Source organism: Chrysemys picta, chromosome 10, assembly GCF_011386835.1.
Source record: "Chrysemys picta bellii isolate R12L10 chromosome 10, ASM1138683v2, whole genome shotgun sequence".
NCBI lineage: Eukaryota > Metazoa > Chordata > Testudines > Emydidae > Chrysemys > Chrysemys picta.
Window position 1 is genome coordinate 51,285,187 of NC_088800.1, and position 24,107 is coordinate 51,309,293.

At 48.5% G+C, this 24,107-nt stretch overlaps 1 protein-coding gene and 1 long non-coding RNA gene across 2 annotated transcripts; one reads left to right on the top strand and one right to left on the bottom strand.

The window, feature by feature from the left end:
- Positions 1 to 2,002: 2,002 nt before the first annotated feature.
- LOC135973792 (uncharacterized) lies at positions 2,003 to 6,342 on the bottom strand. Its single transcript, XR_010590815.1, has 3 exons — positions 6,207 to 6,342; positions 5,961 to 6,108; positions 2,003 to 3,129 (listed from the first exon to the last, which is right to left on the bottom strand). It is a non-coding gene; the product is annotated as an uncharacterized LOC135973792 (long non-coding RNA).
- Positions 6,343 to 6,349: 7 nt separating this feature from the next.
- Positions 6,350 to 22,974, top strand: TEDC2 (tubulin epsilon and delta complex 2). The gene is made up of 10 exons (XM_005314190.5): positions 6,350 to 6,516; positions 8,640 to 8,738; positions 9,743 to 9,798; positions 10,288 to 10,948; positions 14,094 to 14,147; positions 15,807 to 15,891; positions 16,318 to 16,426; positions 16,690 to 16,791; positions 19,290 to 19,504; positions 22,686 to 22,974. The coding sequence occupies exons 1-10, from the start codon at positions 6,464 to 6,466 to the stop codon at positions 22,830 to 22,832; spliced, it is 1,581 nt and encodes a 526-aa protein (XP_005314247.2). The 5' UTR covers positions 6,350 to 6,463; the 3' UTR covers positions 22,833 to 22,974.
- Positions 22,975 to 24,107: the final 1,133 nt, after the last annotated feature.

Consider the following 24,107-nt stretch of genomic DNA (forward strand, 5'->3'; position numbering starts at 1 on the left):
GCTGGGGTATATATTCAGCGCCATGAAGGCGCCACTCTAGGGGGCTCCACAGCCGACCCGCCGGTGTTGCTAGGGTAGAAAATCTTCCGACGATCGTGCACGCGGCGCGCACACACCTAATGGAATGGATATGAGCAACACATCTCGAAGAACAACAGTTACAACGGTGAGTAACCGTCTTTTACATCACTCTGCTGAACAAATTGCCCTATATCGGCTCTAGAAATCATACAGTGTCGTGCTCTCTTATTTGTCAGTGTTTGATTTTGCAAAGGGACACATTTCTGTTTAGCCAAAGTGAGCAGAGATGCCTCGTACTTGTGTGAACAGTGCAGATAACTTCTGCTATGTTTGTGGTGAAGTGACTTTTGCATCACAAAAGCGCAGTATAACCACTATGGTTAAGAAAGCCTATCGCCTTTATTTTGGCTGCAAAATTGGAGATCAGGACAAGAGGTGGGCCCCACACATGTGCTGCAACACTTGTGCAACAAATCTTCGCCAGTGGTTGAACAGGAAAAGGAAATCTATGCCTTTTGCAGTGCCAATGATTTGGAGAGAGCCAACAGATCATACCAGCAATTGTTACTTCTGCATGGTGCCTCCAGTTGGGAAAGGTGTGTCAAAGAAGAAAAAGTGGACTGTGCATTATCCAAATATTCCATCAGCTATACGCCCAGTACCCCACGGAGAAGGACTGCCGGTTCCTGATGCACCAGAATCATTCTCACTTGAGTCAGACGAGGAAGAGGAAGAGGATGAAACTTCTGGTCCTGAACCATCAATGTCACAGGACCCATATTTTCTCCCATCCTCCTCCTCTGAACCACACCTCATAACACAAGGTGAACTGAATGACCTTGTCAGGGATTTGGAACTACCCAAGAGTAAGGCAGAGCTGTTGGGCTCCAGACTACAGCAGTGGAATCTCCTGGCAGGTGATGTTAGGGTTTCCACGTTCCGTGACCGTCAAAAGGATCTTGTCCCATTCTTCTTCATGGAAGGTGATCTTGTAGCCTGCAACAACATCGATGGTGTGATGGCAGCCCTCAACATCGTTCACGATCCAGATGAGTGGAGACTGTTCATTGATTCATCGAAGACAAGTCTTAAAGCTGTTTTACTGCATAATGGCAATGTTTTGCCATCAATTCCAGTTGGTCATGCAGTCCATATGAAGGAAACCTTTGACAACATGAAACAACTTTTGAGGTGCATAAACTATGACCAACATCAGTGGCAGCTTTGTGGTGATTTGAAGGTTGTTGCTCTCTTGCTTGGTCTGCAGACTGGATACACAAAGTACTGCTGTTTTCTCTGTGAATGGGATAGTCGTGCAAGAGATTCCCACTACATCAAGAAAGATTGGCCACTCCGACAGTCATTGGATCCTGGGAGGAAAAGTGTTCAGCATCCACCACTTGTTGAATCAAGGAAGATTTTGTTACCACCCTTACACATCAAGCTGGGTCTGATGAAGAACTTTGTCAAGGCCATTGACAAAACACAAGCAGCTTTCAAGTACCTCCGTGGAAAATTTCCAAGGTTAAGTGAAGCTAAGATCAAGGAAGGTGTCTTTGTTGGTCCTCAGATTCGTGAATTTCTTTGAGATGATGCATTTGACCATGCACTGCGTGGCAAGGAAAAGACGGCATGGAAAGCCTTCCAGTTAGTGGCAATAAATTTTCTCGGAAACAACAAGGCAGACAACTACAGGTTGTTGGTGGAAAATCTTCTCAAGGCATACAAAAGCCTTGGTTGCAACATGTCACTAAAGATACATTTTTTACACTCACCTACGGAGCAGTGAGCGACGAGCACGGCGAGCGATTTCACCAGGACATTGCAACAATGGAGAAACGCTATCAGGGCAAATGGAGCCCATCAATGCTTGCAGACTATTGCTGGACAGTGACAAGAGATGCTCCATTTAATGAATACAAGAGACAAGCCAAGAAGCGCCGAGTAGACACTGAATAGGACTAAACTATGTACATAATAGTTTTTTGCCTTTTGGTTCATAATAAATTTTATTTATATAACCCTTCTGCTGATTTTTAAAGTGTTACATAAACAGGACAGATGAAATATTATCATGTAAAGCAACCATAAACACATGAAAAGATCTAGGTTTACAATTTATGATTAAAACTCTACTATCTACACAATATACATAGACATAAAAGGTAAAAACTTAAATATCTTAGAAACAGTAGCCAATCAGTTGTTTTAATTGTCATATTTCAATTCAGCATATCAAAATACATAATAAATAGCACATTTGATCTCTGAAGCAGACGTCTTCTCAAAAATTGTAGACCAGTGTAATCGGTGAGGGCATGGTTTGGATCCTCTAGTTATTCATTCAGATTAGAGCAAGAAAGGGCACTCTCACTCAACAAGGATGCAGAGCTGTGCGGGAACTGCTTACCAAAACCAGGGGTGAAGCGGGGAGCGCTCTCTCTGCTTTTAGGAAAGGATGGAGAACTGGGTTTTCTCCTGCTCTTTTTTGCTTTAACCCCTGGCACTTTCTCCACCAAGCATGGTGGGGTGTGTGCTCTAAGACCATTAGATGGGAGTAGCAGTCGTAGAGTGATTCCACAGCCTAGCAGTAGCATTCCTTCATCACGGCATTTCCCTAGCACCAGGCCCAGTTCTAGGTCAGGGCTCTAGGAAAAGGATTTTAGCCCAGAGAGCATATTACGATGCCACAGAGAAAGCTGCTCTATCAGTCATTGAAACATAGCAACTAGTGGTATTGAAGGGAACAAAACTGCCCTTTCCTGGCTTGGCTGGGTTGGCTTAGTGAGCCATAGGGGGCCATATGCTGAGTGGAGGGTGGCTTGGGCCAGCGATCCGTTCTTTGACATGATGCTCTGCTTTGACATGATGCCTGCAAAACTAGTTTGTCAATGGTTAGGCTGCTGGTGTGTTGAGACCACGGCCCATCCTGGGAACCAACACTGTTGCGTAGTTTCCTTGTGCTCCCTGTCTGTCTGTATCCATATGTTGTTGTCTCGGGTCTTACACTTAGATTGTCAGTTTGCTGGGCAAGGACCAGCTTTTTGTTCTGTGTACGTACAGCACCTAAAGCGATGGGTCCTGGATCACGTCTGAAGCTCCTAGGCGCTGCCACAATACAAATAAATAATAATAATAAATAGCAGCTGGGGAACAACAGGACAGCTCTGTGCAAGGGGTGCAGCAAAGCCTGGCTTTCTGAGTTCCCTCTGGGTGGCCTGTGCAGTGACTCTTTGGGCACAGGGCAGCTGCTGGTGGTTTGCGTACTGGGAATCCTGCTGCCTTTCAATGATGTGGGCTGGCTGTGCTGGGGGGTTGGCTCTTTCGCATGGGGTTTCACGGTCAGCGTTTCCTCTAATTTTTCCCACCCATGTGCAGAATGAATTTTGTTTTGTGCACCAATATGGAGGTGATGTGTGACACGTCACCTCCATATTCATAGAATCATAGAATATCAGAGTTGGAAGGGACCTCAAGAGGTCATCTAGTCCAACCCCCTGCTCAAAGCAGGACCAATTCCCAGCTAAATCATCCCAGCCAGGGCTTTGTCAAGCCGGGCCTTAAAAACCTCCAAGGAAGGAGACTCCACCACCTCCCTAGGTAATGCATTCCAGTGTTTCACCACCCTCCTAGTGAAATAGTTTTTCCTGATATCCAACCTGGACCTCCCCCACTGCAACTTGAGACCATTGCTCCTTGTTCTGTCGTCTGCCACCACTGAGAACAGCCGAGCTCCATCCTCTTTGGAACTCCCCTTCAGGTAGTTGAAGGCTGCTATCAAATCCCCCCTCATTCTTCTCTTCTGGAGACTAAACAATCCCCTGTACATAACAAAATTTATGTGGGCCGAGGGGTTCAGAGTGTGAGAGGGAGCTCACAGCTGAGACAGAGGGTTGGAGTGCGGGGGGGTGAGGGCTCTGGGGTGGGGCAGGGATGAGAGGCTCAGGGCTGGGGCAGAGGGTTGGGGTATGGGGGGGTGAGGGCTCCGGATGGAGGTGTGGGCTGTGGGGTAAGGTTGGGGATGAGGGGTTTGGGGTGCAGTGGGGCTCCCCAGAGCTAAGGTGGGGAGAGAGGACTCCCCTCCCCCAAGCTCTCTCTCCCCACAGCAGCACGTGGGCTGGGGGGGAGAGCTGCCTCTCCACCGGCCGTGGCAGGTCCAGGCCAGGCTGGGTTGTGGCCAGGGGAGGGGCGCCGCTGCAGGTCCAGGGCTTGGGGAGAGGCATCTCTCCCTGCTGCAGCCCTGAGCACCTGTATGCAGGGCCGGTGCAACCTATTAGGTGACCTAGGCGGTTGCCTAGGGCACTAGGATTTGAGGGGCAGCATTTTCTTCGGTGGCGACTGCGGCAGCCGGATCTTCGGCCACCCCGGTTATCGTCGGCGGAGGGAGCTGGGGCAGGGGGGTGCGGGGAGGGCCGCCTGCAGCAAGAACTCTCCGCCCCAGCTCACCTCTGCTCCGCCTCCTCCCCTGAGCACGCCGCCCCACTCTGCTTCTCTCCCTCCCAGGCTTGCCGTGCCAAACAGCTGATTGGTTCCGCAAACCTGGGAGGCAGGAGAAGTGGAGCAGCGACGGCGGGCTCAGGGAGGAGGTGGAGCAGAGGTGAGCTGGGGCGGGGAGCTCCCGCCCGGCTCCCCGGGCGGGGGGGGGGGAACTGCCACGGGGGAGGTGCCTCAGGGCAGAGGGGGGGTGGGGAGCTGCCGCAAGGGGGGCACCTCAGGGCGGGGGGGGGGGCGCGGAGCTGCCACAGGGCTCGGGGAGGGGGGGAGGGCACAAGGTGGAAGTTTCGCCTAGGGCACGAAACATCCTTGCACCGGCCCTGCCTGTATGGCACTTAATAGGCAGCCAAGCAGCTTACAGGGAATTTAACTCACAGTGTATGGCAAATGCATGGCCCTCTTATGGGAGTCAGAAAGCCCCGCTATATCAGGATGGGGCAGCCCTGCCATGCTGTTTCAGGGCTGGTGCAGGTGGTGCCAGGGCTCCATCCTCATTACTGCATGGAAACAGACTTCTGATCTGGTGCTAATCAGGGCTTGTTTACAAGGAGACTCTCTGGAAAATTAATCCCAATTAACTAGAGGTGTAAATTTAAAGCAGATTAGTTAAACTGTATTAAACCCTATAGTGAATTAAGCTAATTGTGAATTAAGACCTCTTTAATTCCAAATAAGAGCACCTACACAGGGGTTTAATGTGGTTTAACCAACCCATTTTAAAATTCACACCCTTAGGCCATATCTACACTACAAAATTATATTGACCTAACTTACATTGGCATATAGCCACCTCAGCCATTAAATTGCTTGTGTGTGCACGCTTGGCTCCTAGTGTCAGCGGTGCGCGATCTCACCAGGAGTGCTTGTTTCCATTGTACTGTCAGCGTAGGGTATTGTGCACTCCTGAAAGCCAGTAACAGTTGACGTAAGCAACACACTGTCTACACCAAATTTTTTCCATCATGCCCTCCTTACCTGTAATGAAACCTGTCTACATCATCCTCCCCGGGGAACAGAGGTTGGGAGCCATGGTTGGGGCCCAGAGCAAAGGCCAGGGCTGCAGCCAGGAGTAGAGTTGGGCCCAGGACCCCAGCTGCAGCTGGGAGTGGGGCTGGAGCAGAGCTGGGGACAGAGCAGAGCTGGATGGCGCTGCCTTCCTGCCCCCTGTGGGGCTGACCTGGGCCTCACCGCAGCCCTCTGACATTTCTCCACACCCCCCAGTTTGGGGACCACTGGTCTGCAATGACACTGCGTCACCCTAACTACATCAACGTTGACTCTACACAGCTCGGCAGGCAAAGGGGTTGATACTGGGGTTGAGAGGCACTTATAGCCGCTACCACGACTAGGGGCTTATCTACACTACCTTGCGGGGTCGATCTAAGATACGCAAATTCAGCTACGTGAATAGCGTAGCTGAAGTCAACGTACTTAGATCTACTTACCAGGATGGCTTCACTGCAGTAAGTCGACAGCAGACACTCTCCCCTCGACTCCGCTTGTGCTTCTCGTTCTGGTGGAGTACTGGAGAGCGCTCAGCGGTCGATTTATCAACCCCGCTGGATCGATCACTGCGTGCCAATCCGGCGGGTACTGTAGACAAGCCCAAAACGCAAGACCACTTACATCGACCTAACCTATAGCTCAGTAAATTCAGAGTCACTCCCCTACGTGCCCCCATGTAGACGTACCCTGGGTGGATCCCCGTGGCACGGTGCTATAGGGCGATGACCTTGCCCCCGGACCAGGCGCCCCTGCTCCCCGCGGCCCTGGCTGAGCTGGCATAGTGACCGGCTCCCGGCCCGGCGAAGGGGACACGGACACTTGTGGGCGGGGAAGGCAGCGCGCAGCTGCGGCCCGGCCTGCGCTAGGCAGGGCTGGCCCGGCGGGGCGGAGCTTGTGGCGGCGGCAGTTTGCAGGAAGCAGCGGAGAGCGCGAGGGGTGTCCTATGCCTGCCCCCTGCCCGCCCCGCAGCATGCTGCCGGTCGGCCGTGCCCGCAGGTAGGGGCGTGCGCGGCCCCCCACAGCTTGCACCCCGCGACTCCGGGCCGCGGCTGCGTCTCCTCCCTAGCGCTGTGGGCAGGGCCGGGCCGGGCCGGGCCTTGGTGTGCAGCTTCGCTGGGTGAAGGGGGCTGGCAGGGTCTTGCGGGACTAGCTAGTTGCGGGTCCCCAATGGAGAGGTAGGGAGGGGGGCTGGCAGGGTCCTAGGGGCTAGCTAGCTGGGGTCCCCAATGGAGCGGTATAATGCAGGTGGTGGGAGTGGGGATGGCAGGCTCCTGCGGGGCTAGCTAGCTGGGGTCCCCAAGGGAGAGTGAGGGATGGGGTGTATTGTGTTCCAGGGCTGGGCTGATGTAGATTGAATTGGGATGGGGAGTTCTTGCTGCACCAGGTGAGGAGGGGGGCCTTGTGGATCTCTGTACCCAAGCGGGGATGTGGGGGAGAGAAAGAACCACCTCTGCTTATAGCTGTATTCCTCCTTCTTTAATCACTATGGAGGTCCCTGAGGGGAGGTGCAAACCCCCCATTCTTCCCCCCACATTTGAAGGCTTATAACAAAAGCCTTGCTCTCCCCTCCCCCTCCTTCAGTATTGCTATCCCCAAGTGCTGAAATGCCATGAGCCAGGCCTCAAAATCATGCGACTGGCTTAGAAATACCGAATTTGGGGTTCTTTGCCCTCTCGTCACATTTCCAAACTCCTCTCCACACCTCTGAAGATTAGAAGCTTTTTACAAAGGAAGGCTGTGATTCTACTGAGGCTGGGTCTACACTACCCGCCTGAATTGGCGGGTAAAAATCGACCTCTCGGGGATCGAGTTCGACAGGACGCGACAATCGATCCCCGAATCGACGCTCTTACTCCACCAGCGGAGGTGGGAGTAAGCGCCGTCGACGGGAAGCCGCAGAGGTCGATTTTGCCACCATCCCTACAGCGGGGTAAGTCGGCTGCGATACGTCGAATTCAGCTACGCTATTCGCGTAGCTGAATTTGCGTATCTTAAATCGACCCCCCCTGTAGTGTAGATGTAGCCTGAGAGACAGTAGGGCCTCACAGGCAGGGCCGGCTCTGGCTTTTTTGCCGCCCCCTGCCCCCACAGGGAGCGCGGCAGGGAAGGGCGCCGAGCCCGGCCGCGGCTCTGCTCTCCCTGGCGCCGAGCCCGGCCGCGGCTCCGCTCTCCCCGGCCGGAGCGCAGTAGAGAGGGCGGCGAGCCCAGTCGCTGCCCCGCTCTCGGGCCGGAGCGCCGCGCCGCCCCCCACTCCAGCCGCCCCAAGCACATGCTTGGTGGGCTGGTGCCTGGAGCCGGCCCTGCTCACAGGAGAAAGGGAAGAGCTGAGGGGGCGGGGCTGTATATTGCAGCTGGAGTGGAGTCCTTTGTACCCAAAGAATTCAGGAATAGTGCATGCTTGTAGAGCCTGATGCTGCAGCCCTTCCTTGCTCAGTGGAACTATGTGTAGGGGGAGGGGGTGGAGGAGGGCTGCTCGAGGAAGCCTTAGGAGTCTGGTGGCACAGCACCTTAAAGACTAAGGCTGGGTCCCGAATTGACGCTCTTACTCCACCAGCAGAGGTGGGAGTAAGCGCCGTCGACAGGAAGCCGCAGAGGTCGATTTTGCCGCCGTCCTCACAGCGGGGTAAGTCGGCTGCGATACGTCGAATTCAGCTACGCTATTCACGTAGCTGAATTTGCGTATCTTAAATCGACTCCCCCCTGTAGTGTAGATGTAGCCTAACAGATTTATTTGGGCATAAGCTTTTGTAGGTAAAACCCACGTCTTTGTTCCTAGTGGTTATAGCAGGGTGTTGCAAGCCAGGACCCTGATCCTTCCAGTGGCCCTGAGAGATTCATTGATGTACCAAAGATCACACAGTGCATGGAAGGTTGAATTCACGTTCATACGGTCCTTGGAGAGGAGCAAAGCCCTGTTGTTATGGTTAAAATGTTTTGTATTTGTTTTCAATCCACCCAGAAGGACTGCCAGTCCATGGTTTCCCCAAGTGCCTAATCTGGGGTGGATGCAGATGGGTTAAAATATAGCCGTTCTGGTAAAGCCGTGTGCAAAGCAGGAGGCAATGGCATTTGTAATGCAATAGGATGAAAGGAAAACCTAACTGTGGTTCCATTTCCAGGCTGGCTTCCATTCTCAGTCAGGCCCTGGAAGACTGTGCTGAGCAAAAGAAGAAGCTAGAGGACAATCTAACCCTGTGTCGGGCCCTTCTTGGAGACTGGTGAGTCGTCAGTGGGTGGCAAAAGATGACTGAAAGCTGCTAAAGATGCCTGCATTGCTTGATGTCTTGTAGAGGCAAGGAGAGAACATAGCCTAGTGGCTAAAACTCAGGAGCAGGAGTTGGGAGAGCTGGATTTTATTCCCAGCTCTCCCATCGAGACTCTGTGGGGTAACGAATTGTGTTTCACCGGTATACTGTCTCTGATGTCGTAATCCTAATAGCTTTCTGGTTGTCCAGTGTGTCTCCTAGAAAAACAGGGCAGACCTTGATGTCTAATGTAAGAATATAAGCTGAAAAAAAATTCTTAGAGAAGGTCATAAAGGGTTGGGGTTGTTTGTCCATCATAAACAAGAAAAAAAAGTGGGCACAAACCTACTTCCTTCTTCCCTTAGTGGGTTCCATTTTGGTGCCCTGGGTCATGGCAGGGTGTGCAAGACTTGTGCTCAAAAATCCTTTGTTCTTTCTTTCGCAAGCTGCTTTAAAAAAAAAAAAATCCTCAGCATTCCAGTACTGATCTCCCAGCGTCTGACTTCCTGTGAATGGGGCACAGCCCTATGCTCATCATGTAGCCCTTTTAGTTGCTACAGTACCAGGTAATAATCCCCTACTCTGGAGCTGTGCTTTTCTGTTTTCATGGATATGCTTTTTGTGCTTGTGAAGGGATTGCTCTGTATTGCTAGCCTGAATGAAGCATTAAGCAAATATCTCCCTCCGCAGTCCTGACCTGAAGCTCCTCCTGCTGTTTGTGTCCTATGTCTTTTCTCAATGCAATACTCAAAGCTCTACCAATGCAATACTGCCCAGTGAACGGTGCCTCCCTGCAGAAGAGAATGGAGGACTGACTAAAGGGTTGTGTGTGCTTTGGGCTGTCTAGTGTCCCCTGAAATTCTCCTGCTGGCCAGGCCCTGCTCAAAGGATAGGGGGCACTTATATCGTTGTTAACCCTGGCTGTCAGAGTACAGTCACATCCTTCATGTGTTCTGTGTTTGTTTCCCCCTCCCCAGGAAAGTGCAAACTCCTGAGAGTCCAAAGCCAGAGAATGTCCGAAAGGGTGACCAAGGTGAGCCTTTTCTTCTTGCTATCTCTGTGTTGTGTCCGTGCTCAGTCTGGTCGGTGATGATCTAATCTGCTTCCTGGGAATTCCTTCTGATGTTCCCTGCTAACAAGGGGCCTGATTCTCTTCTGTGCCTCTGTTGACTTCCATGGATTTAATCTGGATTCACACCTAGGTAACTGAGAGCAGAATCCAGCTACGGGTCTTGCCACCACAGGTGCAAGCCTGAAAGGGACATCTGTGAATGTCACCTGTTTGTGGAAGGGTTGGTCACTGTGGAGAGATGTCAGGTTCTGCACGGTTGCCATCCATCCTGACTCTTTGAGGAGTTTTCCAACCTGAGACTGCAGGAGTGTAGTGAAAAGTCCCTCTGCTTCCTTGTTATAGACGATGGTCTCCTCTGAGAAATCCGGAGGAGTGAGCCAGTATAGTGAGAAATGGGGAAGGAAGGGGCTTGGTCATTATGGCTTCCTGATACACCTTCTGCTCTTGTAGAGAGTGAGCCTTCACCCAAGGAACTGGAGGAGCTGGAGCTGCTGAACAGAGCCCTGGAGAGAGCATTAAGAGTCCGTAAAAGCACCCTGCGAAATCCTTCGGCGGCCCTAGGAGCTGCAGAAGGAAAGAAGGCAGCAGAGAAGAAACCTGCTACCAGCGCTGTTAGAATGCAGCAGGCACCCTTGTCTAAAGAGAGTGTCCCTAAGACCATCAAGGTGACATCTGTGTGCAAAAAGGCTGCCTCTTCCAAAAAACTCTCAGCCTATATGCTGAAAGCTCCGTACAGGACTGATCCTGTGAAAGCACCCACCAGTCAGAGCTCCAGGGCTCCAAAGGTGGCTGGGAAGGGCTCGACTAAAGGGGCTGCCCTCCAACAAGTGAGGAAGATTGTGCCAGCTGCCAGTGTGATTCAGCAAGAGTTCTGTGCTTCTGCAGAACCATCTGGCTCGCCCAGCTCTCCCCTGCACCAGCAGCAAAGCTCTTCTTCCTTTGGAGGCTCTGCTAGTGGGAAAAACTCGGTAGCTGTCATCCTACAGGGAATTGATCCAGAGAATGATTGTCCTGGTTCCTTGGCAGAGTCTCCAGTGACACAGAGCCATACAGCAGGAGATATCCCTGTGGGGAGTACCACGGCCCGCACATTCACCCTCCAGGAAAAGGGGTACGTTCTTTTCAGCAGGCGCTAGTAATCTTAGTTTGTTCAGTATTCAAACTCCATTTCTCTTCTCAGCTCGTCCACACAGGAGCTGATCTTTCCTAGCATTCACTGGGGCCTAGTTCTGTGTCATTGCTGCCCCCAATGTTGCCTTTAGAACAGAGATGGGCAAACTATGGCCCACGGGCCACATCCAGCCCGCGGAACCCTCCTGCCCGGCCCCTAAGCTCCTGGACCGGGAGGCTCGCTCCCGGCCCCTCCCCTGCAGCCTCGCCCCACCGCCCGCGCAATGCTCTGGGCGGTGGGGCTGTGAGCTCCTGGGGCAGCCATCAGGGGGCGAGAAGCGGGGCGGGAGCAGATAGGGGGTGAGGGCCGGGCCATGCCCCCCTAACCAGCCCTCCATAAAATTTCCAAAACCTGATGCGGCCCTCAAGCCAAAAAGTTTGCCCGCCTCTGCTTTAGAATTATCAAGGAGGCCCCTATTTTTAGATGCTTATAACTATGCTTGGCAGAATTCAGTTTTTGTTGTTTTTATAATTTTGAAGGATAATACCAATGTTTATTTTTAAGTTTTTATTTTTTTTTATTTTTATTGACTTAAATTTTCATAGTTACACAAAATTATGTGTTTCAAACTTTATTTTTAAATTTATCAATTTAAATTTTCACAGTTGGTGGAAATTATTGGGGGGGGTCAAACTAATTATTTAATGACAGCAGATACTGAGATTCAAAAGGTTAAAGCTTTATAACAGTTAATATACAAATTGTCAAATCACATGTCAAAATATACAGTACAAAGGAAGTAGCCTTCAATCCAACTCCAATAAGTTCTCAAGTAGGATTTTTCTTACTTTGCCTAGATGTAAATTTCTGTAATGAATGGACGGTTTTTTTCACTGATTTGAGTGTCTATGGTGAAATCGACCTGTATTGACATTTACTGATAAAAAGTTAATTCTTCCAAGCCTACATATAACTTTAACCAAATTTAATAAAAATAACCCCTTGGATGATGATTCTTAGCCCAGCTGTGACTATTTTCCAAAGTTTGCTTAGTAAAATTCCCTTGGACCTTTGTTTTATTTTAGATCCTCTCTTTCTGTCAGTTAAATGTTTTGAATTCCATATTTTATACTCCCCAAAAATGGCTTCACACTTAGCAAAGCTGACATAGACTTAATCCCAACTGGTGCCTTTGATGTATTGCAAAAACATATGATTAATGAAGAGCATCCTGATCTGTACAGAAGTGTTTCTCTTAGGAATATGATACAGTGACCACTACAGCCTGGGAAGATTCTACCTGGATTTAACATATTTTGCCCATTGATTTCTCTGGAGTTATGCATGGGATATGTGAAAACTGAATTTAGTTGATGCTTAAATTTTTCAAAAGTGCCTAAATCCTATTAGAAGTCAATGGGACTTAGGCGTCTAAGTCACTTAGGTGCTTTGGAAAATTTTGGCCAATAAGAACACTGTCAAATCAATCAAATCAATCAGTGTCTTGTTTTCATACAGTTGTACTCAGTCTGAGGCTCATGAGCTGGAAGTGGCTCTTTAATGTGTCTCCTGTGACTCTGCAGCACATGATTTTAAAACCATGTGATTGGTTAATAACTTGGATTGGTTAATAATTAAATCAGGATGCTTTTACTATGTTAACCAATTGTAGTTGATAAAATAATACTTGAGTAGTCATTTTGCTGTGAGAATAATATATAAAATAGTAAATGAACCAATGGCGTCACACAACTGTGGCTCATTTGGGTAATGTTGATCGCTAATTTGGCACCTGATCCACTGAGGTCTGAGTATCACTGTTTTAATATATAATGTTTAAATACAAAAAAGGGAAATACAAAAACCTGTTACTGGAGCAATGCAGTTCAGGTGTGACTTGCACCCAAACCAGGAAATGCAGTTATGATTGCTGCTGCTGCTGCTACAACTTATCTGCCTCATGTGTCTGCATGAAGGCAAAAGATAACACCATTCACATAGCAATGCAGTGTGCACAAGGAAACTTAATTAGTGTTGCTGGGGGAACCAGCATTTGAATATGCCAATTTGTTTAAAATCTTTGTTAATGCAGCACTGCAGTGCTTACTGTGTGTGTGCATGTGCTTAGTTAGCTATAAACTGGCAACCCAGGTTTTTGCAAAAGTAATTTATGAGAGATTCCACTCCACAATTCAGCTCCCCTAGTCTCTTCTATGAGGAAGAGAAAGATAAAATGCCCCCCATTTTTCTTCCACTTCTTCACGTGTCACTGACGCTGCCTTGGAGCAATGCTGCTGGGGCTGCTGAGCCTCGCTAGGCACAGTCATGATGATGGTTGTTAGTAAGGCCTGGTCCCCACTAAGCCCCCACTTCGGACTAAGGTACGCAAATTCAGCTACGTTAATAACGTAGCTGAATTTGAAGTACCTTAGTCCGAACTTACCGCGGGTCCAGACGTGGCAGGAAGGCTCCCCCGTCGATGCCGCGTACTCCTCTCGGCGAGCTGGAGTACCGGCGTCGACGGCGAGCACTTCCGGGATCGATTTATCGCGTCTTAACCAGACGCGATAAATCAATCCCAGAACATCGATTGCCTGCCGCCGGACCCTCCGGTAAGTGAAGACGTACCCTAAGAGATTTCAATGTGTCTAGCCCTCATCAACCTGCAGTGGCAGCTCCCTTTAGCTTGGGCAGCCTTCACCCTGCAGCTGCTGGTAGATCCTGCTTCCAAGTTTGTGTTCCAGCTTATGGGATGGGATTGCCATGGGATTTGGACACATGCACAGAACCTCTCAGCTCCAGGTGGCCAGCCCCCTTCTCTCTCAGAGTGATGGTGATGGATAGTTGTGGCTCTTCTCAGGCTGCTCCGTGGTCACTCTGAGCCATGCAGATCCTATTCCTTCAGGGCTCACTGGAGATGGTTGATTGGGCAGCTTGGGGGATGTTTCCGCTGGCTGGTGTTGTAGTTCAATGCATGGAGGATTCAGTCTCCAGAGCGGTCAGGCTGGCGCTTTTCACCAGCACTAAATTTGTTGCAAATGTAGACATCACTATCCTCAAATAAAAGATTAGGAACAGGGTACAGTGTCCTGATCCTGCTCTGCTGCTCTTTGGCAGTTGTTACTGAAATCTCTCTTCTTTGCAGGTCTTTGTTGAAGCTACCGCTTCCCTATAGGAAAGCCTATTCCAGGAACTCCAGGTAAAGCTATGACCACCAGTCCTACTTGGGGTTCTTTTCTGGTGGCGGGGGAGGTGTAAAGGGAGGGGCCTGGGCTTTGCAGCCTGATGGAGAGGAAGCCTAAAAAATGCTGCAGCATTTGAGGGGCATTGGCAGAGCTGTGTGGAAAGCCTGAGACTGGAATAGCAGGGATTGCTGCAGATCAGACTTGAGGGACCTTGGCAGAGCTGTGCATGGGAGCTTGCATGGAGCCTGCCAGTGGCAGTACACTGTCACTTCCAAAGGCACGAAAGCTTACGAAATTCACCCCAACATTTTAAAAATCTGAAGAATTCCAAGGAAAGTCATGGTCTTTAGCCTGTATATAACTTTGCAGTGGTGCAAATGTATTTCCAAATACTCTGTCATAGAAGTTAGAAACCAACCCCTGCCAGTCCCAGTGCTTTTGTTGGTCTGATTTTCAACTTCCCAAACAATGGGGCTCTGACCCACTTCCTTTGGGAGATCATTCCACAGTTTAGTAGAACCCACTGGGGTGATGTCTGTCTTGATGCTCAGCATAAGTAGGACTGGAAGAATCACCGAGTCCAGTCCCTTGCTATTGCAGGCCACCTGTCATGTGAATCTGTGAATTTATCAAGCTTCATCTTAAAACTAGTTAGGTTTTTCCAGAACCTCCCTCTTCTAAGGGTTAGAAACCTGTAATTTCCAGTCTGAATTCAGGGCCAGATACACACGTTTGTTCCTAACGTTGCACCTAGCGAGTGGGTAGTGTCCCAAACAATTTCTCCCCTTCTTGGGAATTGGCACCTTCCAAATGCTTGCAGATTATCATCAAGTCACCTGCTAGTCATCTCTTAGCCAAGTACATAGATTTCTCTGATTTTTCTGTGCAATTTTAGTCTCTTTACTGCTTCTTTGAACTTACATGGCAAAGTGAAAATAACCTACCAGTTTAGCTCTGCGTCCCCAAAGTTCCCTTACAGGGGAAATGGATCTAACAGGGTAATATCTATTTTTTCCTATTCCATTAACCTTGCTGTTTCGCATTACAACTTTCCTCTGACAGTGCAGTTTTAAAATAATCCGTCTTGACAGAGCTAAAACTTAATCTAGGAGTGGGACACACTAGCCCATGGTTCAGCCAGCCACATACTGGATAGTTATTTTAAATGTACTGCTGCTATCCCTCATTTTCTGCTATCCCTCATTTTTTTTGCAGTAGGTTTCTGGAGTGTGGCTGAAATACTTAGTGTCATGTGGCCATATTCTTGTAGGTGGTTGGGTCAGTGCAGAATTATGGAGACCTTGTGTAAGTGGAACATATCCCACTGTCAGCTCTCCTCCTCCATTCTTTGTATAAGGCACTGTGTTCCCAAGAGACCCCTCGAACACAAGATTCCTGGGATCTGTCTGCCCACCTTGCTGACGTCCATTAGAACGTTCCTGGAGCACCCTAGTGGAGAGGTGGCACCATCACGCCTCTTCCCACACATGCTGTCCTGCCACAACACGCTGAATTAGAGAAACCTTGGAAATCTTTCATCTAAGGAGAAGCTGGTAGAAATCATACAGGTTCTCTGGGGAATATTGTACCCGTGTGCAGGAAGATCTGTTGCCTCTGTGTGTATAATTCTTCCCTCCCCGCACACCCCCCCTCCGCTTGTCTTGAATTTTCAGACTGTGGGAGAAGTGTCATCTGTGCCAAAGCAGCTCAGCCACAGCTGCTGCAAGGAGTCGCTTTCTAGAGAGAATGCAGGCGACCGTATCCTTTTTTACCTCTCCTGTCCCTTTAGATGATGGCATGCAGCCACATGGGGCAGCTTGATGGGCATCCTCTTCAAACCATTGGAGAGGTACCCCGTCTCCAGGAGCTGTGCCTGTGACAGAAAGAGTTCCATCCAGAGCTTGTGGAAAGGGTTCCATTCCCACTGCAGATCTTCCCTGTTTGCAGAAACTTGGGTATTTTAATGCAGACAAACAGAGCCATTAGTAAACAACACATTTAGACATCCTTTCTTTCCCCCACCACCTCCATCCTCTGCAGTGTCATCTTGTGTGCTGCTTGCCCTTTACATCTGTCCTGGAATCCCAAAGAACTAAGCTCTGGGCATGAGGGTGGTGACTGAAGGAAGGGGTTTGCCATGCTCACACCTGGATCTAAAGGAAATGCTCCTTAAGCTGCTATAAGTTTTGTTCCTCTGCACCAGCCTTTAGTCCTGCAGAGATAGAAGAGGAGGTGATGGTCCTGCGTGATGCACATTCTCTCCTGGGCCAGTACATGGAAGCTGAGACCACAGGTAAGAAATGCACTAATGGCAGCTCAAATTATTTCCCCACCTGCTTGTGTCTTGCCAGGTGTACTCAGCTGTCTGTGGCTTAAGGAGACCAGAGCAATGGATGAGACAGGTGATAGTCCCCTTCCCTGCTTTGGAGTAGTCAGATATGGTACCTTTCACTTGCTGGTGTGGGCTTGGGAAGTAACAGAATTACTGAATCGTGATGGTTCTGTGTAATTTCATATCTCTGGGCCTGCTAGTTTTCCTCTCCGCTTCTCCTCCAGGCCACCCAACGTGGGAGAGAGAGTACAAATGTCTCCTGACCCTGGAAGGCCTGCAAGACACAGCATCCCAGTGTTTGCACAAGCTGCAGCTGCTGCGAGCAGGTGAGGCCAATATCTGCTGTAATGGTCAAGTGTCTAAGCAGCCTGCCCTGTTTGAGCAATAGTTTGGTGCTTGTGATTAGCCGGAGACCCATGTTGTTAGATAAAATGTCAAAGATGCAGCTGAGAGAGGGGGAACTCATGGACAGGGTGTGTTAATATTACTTGTGGGTTAAAGAGACTAGTCTAGTATTATGGATATGATTTTGTCACAGTAAAATTATGCATAATTTACGGCACAGTCACAATAAAAAAAATTCATGCTATGGTCACAGCAACAAAATAATTGTGTAATAAGGGAATGTGAACATAAATATGCATTTATTAATACAACAAGTTATTTTGTTAATTTCCATTTACACACGGCTGTGATTTTGGTCCAAGTTATATATTGAGTGTGTCACTTTTGATGCGACATCTCTCATCCCTGAGCACATTATTAAAGATGAGAATGATCTTTCTGTGTCCACACTGTTGACTGGTGCTGTTAAGCATCACAGGGTAGCCACTGCAAGAACTGGAAATCAGGGTTTCATGCTTCTCCAGACCTGTAAAATGTCATCACTGCTCAGTTCTTGAAATGCTTCCCAGTAAGTCCAATATACTCTCTGTGCTGGAATATTGTCTTCATACAGTAGGATATTTTCAAATGTTGTGGCCTCAAAAATGTTTCGGTGTTTTGCTTGATGTGGCTGAAATACATGGCATGTCCTGAAAGAAGCGTCAGCGGGTTGGCAAAAGTGGGATATTGAGTCAGTTTCCACGCATAACTTAATTTTTTTGAGTTTTCTAAAGGTGCAGGTTTTGTTGCTGGATGTTGGCATGTTTCAGTGCAGCTCTTGGCCTCCAGCGCAAGATCACAATTGCCATTTTTCACTTAATGAGCACGAACTGTGGGCCCTTCGTAAACCATGAGAGTATTCATGATTTGGGATGCAGACTTCTTAAGAGCCTCCAGTTCTTCAATAACTGCTGCAGATTGGCAGAGATCAACAATCTCTTCAACCTGAACTGCTCTGACCAGTCTCCTTTGTGTAAGAAACAAAACAAAAACCACACCCCACAAAATGAAATCCTCAGCATATGCAAGGTTATAAAGACCTGCTTTTAACCAGCTGTTCCATATGGTTATTATTGGGGCTGGTGGGATGCGAAGACATTTCCCTTATTCTATTAAAAACACATGAAAGCGAGCTTTCCATGCAGGGCAAGCAGGTTTATTTCATTTACTTTTAAAAATATTTTCCTTCACAGTTTGCCAAAAGGTTAAGCAAATGTTTCCATGCATGTCAGGTGTACAGCATTTAAAAACAAAGGTTTCAAGCCTTGACTCCAAGATTTCCCCATGTTTTTGGCATTATCTGTCACAACTGCAGTGCTGCGATCAAATGGTATTAGGAATTTCTCAACAGTTTCCCTTATTGCGTAGCTTGCTGTTTTAAAATTAACTGCTTCCAAAACCTCACAATTCAGCAAAGAACCTTCCAGCTTGTGTTCACCTTCAGCTGAAGTATCCACTTTGTCACTGCTGGTTTGGGAAGGAGAGAGCAAGAATTATAAGCCCATATCTGTCTTCAGCATCAGTAGTTTCATCTGCTACAATGCTGATTCCTTCAAAGGCTTGCAGCTTTTCTTTTAATTCTTGAATGTGATAGTCAAAAACCTTGGGTAAGTAAAACTTTTAAAAACTGGTCTGCACTAGAGCAAGTTGAATACTAAAAACCTTCTAAGTGTTGGATTGTCAAGGGTAAGGAAAAGGCTTCTGTTAATTTTAACAGCTCTGTAACTGTTTTCTTAAGTTTTGTTTTCTGTTTTCCTCCACTTCTAAGGACTCTCATTTGTGCTTATGTGTTGCACTTTCCAGGTGCTTGTCACAAATAGTCTTTCTGGTAAAATCAAGCCGATTTGTAAAATAATTTTTCTCCACTTACCCCAAAACATTTCATGAATTTCACTGCTCATTGCTTAGTTTTGCCATTTTACTTGTATTTTGTTGCTGTTGTCCTGTTTAGTGTTCACGGGTTCATCTGTTCCAACCACTTTGACTCCTTCACTGCTGCTGACACTGCCAGTAATTTTAAAGCCATGATCATTTCCTGTTTATGCAAGACGTGTTCGCTGTCTTCATGGTCAAGTTGAAATACATGGCAAAATTCACGGGTTCCGTGACAGTGGTGACCACCTGTGACATCATTGTATCCTTATCTATCATTAGTGGAGACGAGGATTTAAATCTCTGGTCACAATTGAAGCCGTTGCAACAATTTGTCACAATCATCATCTCTGTTTAGAAAGGGCCTGGGACTAGACTAGTAAGGGAGGTTGCAAGTCAGGAGGGAGGTGCACTGGCCACCCTGTGTAGCGGAAGCTTGGCCTGTGCCTGGTTCTATATATAACTACTAGTCCATCACTTTCAATTTTTATGAACACTAAATTCATCCCAAATTCTGGAAGAGCAAATGGCACTTGCTGATTTTATTTGTACCCTCCCACCCCAATAGCTGCGGAGTTCCAGATGGTGGTACACCCGGCAGACTGTACTCACTGTGCAGGGACCTCCCCTGCAGATTGCGCTCCACTCAGAGGACGAAGATGTGGGGACACGGGTGTCCTGGCAACACCTCTCCTTTTTTACTCCAGCTTCCAGGAGCTGAGGGACATGGCTGCCTTGAAACTGCAGGTGCTGATGCTGCGCCAGCAAATTGACATACAGAAGGTAACTCAACAGCAGAAATACATGGTGGGGGAAAAACAGCAGCAGCACAGTTAGTTCTCGCAGCAGCTATTTCCCAAGCCATGGGGTTTGCTCAGCATATCCATGTCCTGTCACACTCTGATTCATTTCAAAGATGCATACATTGTTAAGGCCAAAAGGGACCCTTGTGATCATCCAGTTTGCTCCTGCATAACCCAGGCCATAACTTCTGATTGAACTAGAGCATTAGAGAGCAGAGGTGGATGAGGCAATTATTGGACCAACTTCTGTTGGTGAGAGAGACGCTTTCGGGTTTACACAGAGCTCTTAGTCACGGCTGGGAAATGTACTCAGACAGTCAGAGCGAAGTTACAAGGTGGAATGGATGGTTAGCATGAGTAGTTAACACTCAATTAAAGGGACCATTCAAGGCAATGTCCCGTTAACACCTCTCCGGTCATTAACTACTTGTGCTAAACAATCTGTTCCACCTCGTGTTACTGTACCTTTCCCAGGCCTGAAGAAGAGCTCTGTGTAAGCTCAAAAACTTCTCTTTCTCACCAGCAGAAGCTGGTCCAACACTGCAGGAACTAGACCATGTTTATTAGACTTAGTTCTTTTTTTAGTTTGTTGGGGTGGGTTTGTTGCCCCCCCCCCCTTAATACTGCTATTGTAGGGAGAACATCCTAGTCTATTCTTTGTCACATTAATAGCTAGAGACCCCATTGGAGGCTGTTGCCTCAGTTGTGCACCTGCATTGTGATCTTCCCGTGTACTACCCATCAGCAGTCTAGCCCCTCCCGTGGGGCCAGAGAGGAGCACTATATTCACATTCCTTCAGTCTCAGGCTGCCCTGCTATTGACCTTGACCTTGCTGGTCCACCAATAAGAATGAGAAGAGAGATCAATCTCCACACCAGCTCAGAGCTGGGTGCCTTCGGCACAAAGGATTGCCCATTGCCCTGAATTATTCGCAGTGGTTTAGCCGTACGGACTCTACTCCCTGGGACTGAACTCTCGCTTAGAACCTCCAGACTGGGCTAAGAGCCCTCCAACCGGAGGTGAAGTGTGAGGGTTTAGCCATTAAGGCAACCCCTGTGCCATCCAACTGCTGCACTTTGACATGCCAGTCACCTGAACTGAGTGAGGGACATGTTGGAAAAGAAACGCTAGCAGCGCAGGAAACCCTCATGAGCAAAGGGAGAGTTAGGCTGTGTCTACACTTGCAGAGTTTTTGCGCTGTCAGTTTCAACAGTGATAGTGAACTGGTGAAAGAAGAGCGCTGGTTTGTGTACTAGCTTCTACCAGCGGCGGAGAGTGTTTACATTTGCAGCACTTCCATCGCAGATGAGAGCAGCACACTGAGGGCAGCTATCCCACAGTGCAGCTCTCTCCATTTTGATGATAGGTCTTGTGGGAAGGGGAGGGAGGTGATCACGGGGCATCCTGAGTCCCTGCACAGCCTCCTCTCCCCAAACACTGATCAGCTCCAGTAGCTCAGCATTGCTCCAAGCAGGGGATCCTTTGCTCCGTGGAGCAGGCCTTGTCACCTGGCCAGATGATAAGTGGGCACTTGCCAAGAAAACAGGAAGGGGAGTTTCAGAGTTCCCAGGGCTTTACATGGGGAGGGGTGGATGTCTGTTTACCTGGCATCAGAGCAGCAGAGCTGCTGGCCAGAGTGGTCACCTAGGCACTGTGGGATATCCTGCGGAGGCTAAAAGCTCTGTAAACAGGAAGAAGGTGTCTTCACTTGCACATCACCGCAAAAGCATCACTGGTAAGAGCTGTATGCCTCTTGTGGAGGTGGCTTTTTGTGGCGAAACTTCTGAGTTTCACCGCAAAAAGTCATGGGCAAGTGTAGATGCTTCCACGGTTTTTGCGCAAAAAAGGGACTTTTTCCACTTTAAATGGCAAGTGTAGACATGCCCTTACTGTTATCTAGCTGCATGTCTCTCACTGCATGCCCTGGCTGTTGGCAAATCCCTCTGCACCTGCTGTCACACAATAGACCTTCCTGCGATTAAGTCCTGTCTTTAATGTCACTTAATGTCAGGCCTCTGTTTATGGCCTGTCCCAGTGCTCCTTACAGAATGGTGGTTGAAACCTCCTGCCTAGATATCAGGGTGACCACTGGGGCTGGAACACTTGTTATAGTGGGGATGCTGAAAGCCAGCTAACGAAACTGTAAACCGTGTGTTTTCAAAAGCAATGTGAAAAAATGTGATTCCTGCTTACACCACATGGGTGCAGCACAGCTCCAGGATTCTCAAGAATCACATAATAATGCTAGCTTCGTTCTGACAGCACCAGCAAACTTTTCACCATGAAACCTGCGGGTGCTGCAGTACCTGCCCCACCTCTTGTTCCCACGCCTATGCAGGTGACTGCCCCCTAAATAGATAGATGTTTTATGTAGGGTGAGTTCTGGGAGTCCAGAGATAGGTGAAATACTTCGCAGAAGGTGAATCAAATAAGTGCAACATAAACTGGCTCCTTCCAACTCGCCAGTGCCCATATGTCTGTGGCCCAGGCCTAACCATTTGCTGCTGGGGCCTACATGGTGGGAATGCCAGATCCTGTTGGGTCACATTGCCCTTCTGCCTAGTGAGGCAGGACTGTTTCCCAGTCTTCTTGGATATTTGAACTAGTCTAGTTTTGAATGAATCCGGTGGAAAGGGGCTTCTGTCACCTCCTTTGGGAGAAGTGTGAACGCAGCTGTTTATTTTAGCACTCCCTCACATACTTCAGACCTACCATTTGCATAGCTTTGTACATGGGTGGATTTCAAAGCTCCTTCCAAAGGCTCAGACATTCTCACTGTAATGGATGGAGGCTGAGACACAGAGGGTAAGTGACTTGTGTAGGGTCAGACAGCTCTGGGGCTAGAATCCAGGAGAGGGCCATCGCGTGGGAGTGGTATAGCCATATGTGGTGAAGGATAAGTAGTATTATCTGTACCATGCTGCCCTACAAGGTGTGTTAGAGATAGGGTAACTGTGGGTTACTCTATGGTGCATCCCCAATGAACAGAGAATAGACACTTTGATAGTTAAATCTGATGAAAGAAATCCATCCTTCAGCAATTTGGATATTATTACCCATAATGCCCTGACTAGCTTTTGCTGCTTCATACAACCACTTGGAGGCCCTAGAAATGTGCTCTGCCTTTCAACCTGCTGATGTGGTGTTTGCTTCCACCCAGGTTTTGATAGCCGAGCTTCTCCCCATTCTGGAATCCAGGCTCCCTCATGATGATTCTCCATCTCATCTGTACCGCTCAGTTTACACCCAACTCTGTGAAGGAGGTGAGCGGTTCCCTGTACTGATGAATGATGAGCTGCCAGACTGACCCTGAATCCAGCCTGCTATCCTGCCAGCCGTCCCCACGCCCAGAGAGAGAGAGCCAAGAAATAAACTTTTCCTAGTAATTTTTTTCCCTCTGCCCACTTGTCAAACAAAATAATTAAATTTTACACTGGTTTCTAACTCCATTTCTCTCTTAAGTCATCCAGTCATCTTCGCTACCTGATAGCTGAGGGGTTCTGAAGACAAGGGCTTTGAAGTACCTCTACCCTGGGGCTTACCATCCAGCGGGTTATCATGGATAGTGCAGTCCTTTACCTGGATCACCTCCAACTTTGATCCTGTCTGATCCACCAAGCTAAGAAGGGCTGAGCCACATGGGTGCTTAGATGGGAGATGTCCATGGAAAACCCAGGTGCTGCGGGAAGTAGTGCTGCTGGGATGGATCGCTAGGTAGTGCTCTTCCCCCTCAGTACTGAACCAGTACTGTGTGGTGCTGGAGGAGCTGTCTTTCAGAGACCAATCCAGTGTCCGGTCCAGTCCTATGGCACTTGTCCTAAGAGTAGTAGTTTTGACCCTGGTTCCTGGCCAAATTCCAACATGCGTAATTGCATTCTACCTCCCTAGCTCCCCCCTGTATTTTGATTCAGATATGATATTCTTTCCTTCCTGTCTCTAAACTGGGTGGTGCTGCTGTGCACTGATTTAACAGTTGCACTCTAGCAAAGGGTGACATGTCTCTGGGTGTAAGCGCTTTGTGATCTAATTGGATGAAAGGAGCCACCATGGATATTGTAGCATTATCATTGCTTCTTAGATGGTCACCGGTTCTTGTTAGTTTAGGGCATATCATAACAGAACATAATCTGTTTGCTGTAGGGTGTTTTCAGTCCTAAAAGAATGACTGACTGCAGTGTCTTCTCCAGCATTGAGAAACTTTGGGCAAAATGAGTGTATGTTGAATCCGCCCTTCCTAAGACCTTTTTACCCATTGCTACTGTAGTCAAAATTCACTAAAAATCAGAATTTTGTGTGTTACATTTGGATCTTTGGGAATAGTATTTTATCTCCCATGGGTTCTGAGCTCCTGGACCAGCTTTGGAATTAGTGAGAGGAACATCAGCCAAGAACTGCACTGCCAGTGGTTGTGATCAGTGTTCCCTCTAATTTTTTACGTCCATGTGCGGAATGAATTTTGTTATGTGCACCAATATAGAGGTGATGTGTGACACATCACCTTCATATTGATGCACATAACAATATTCATGTGGTGGGAGTGGGGCCAAGGGGTTTGGAGTGTGGAAGGGGGCTTAGGGCTGGG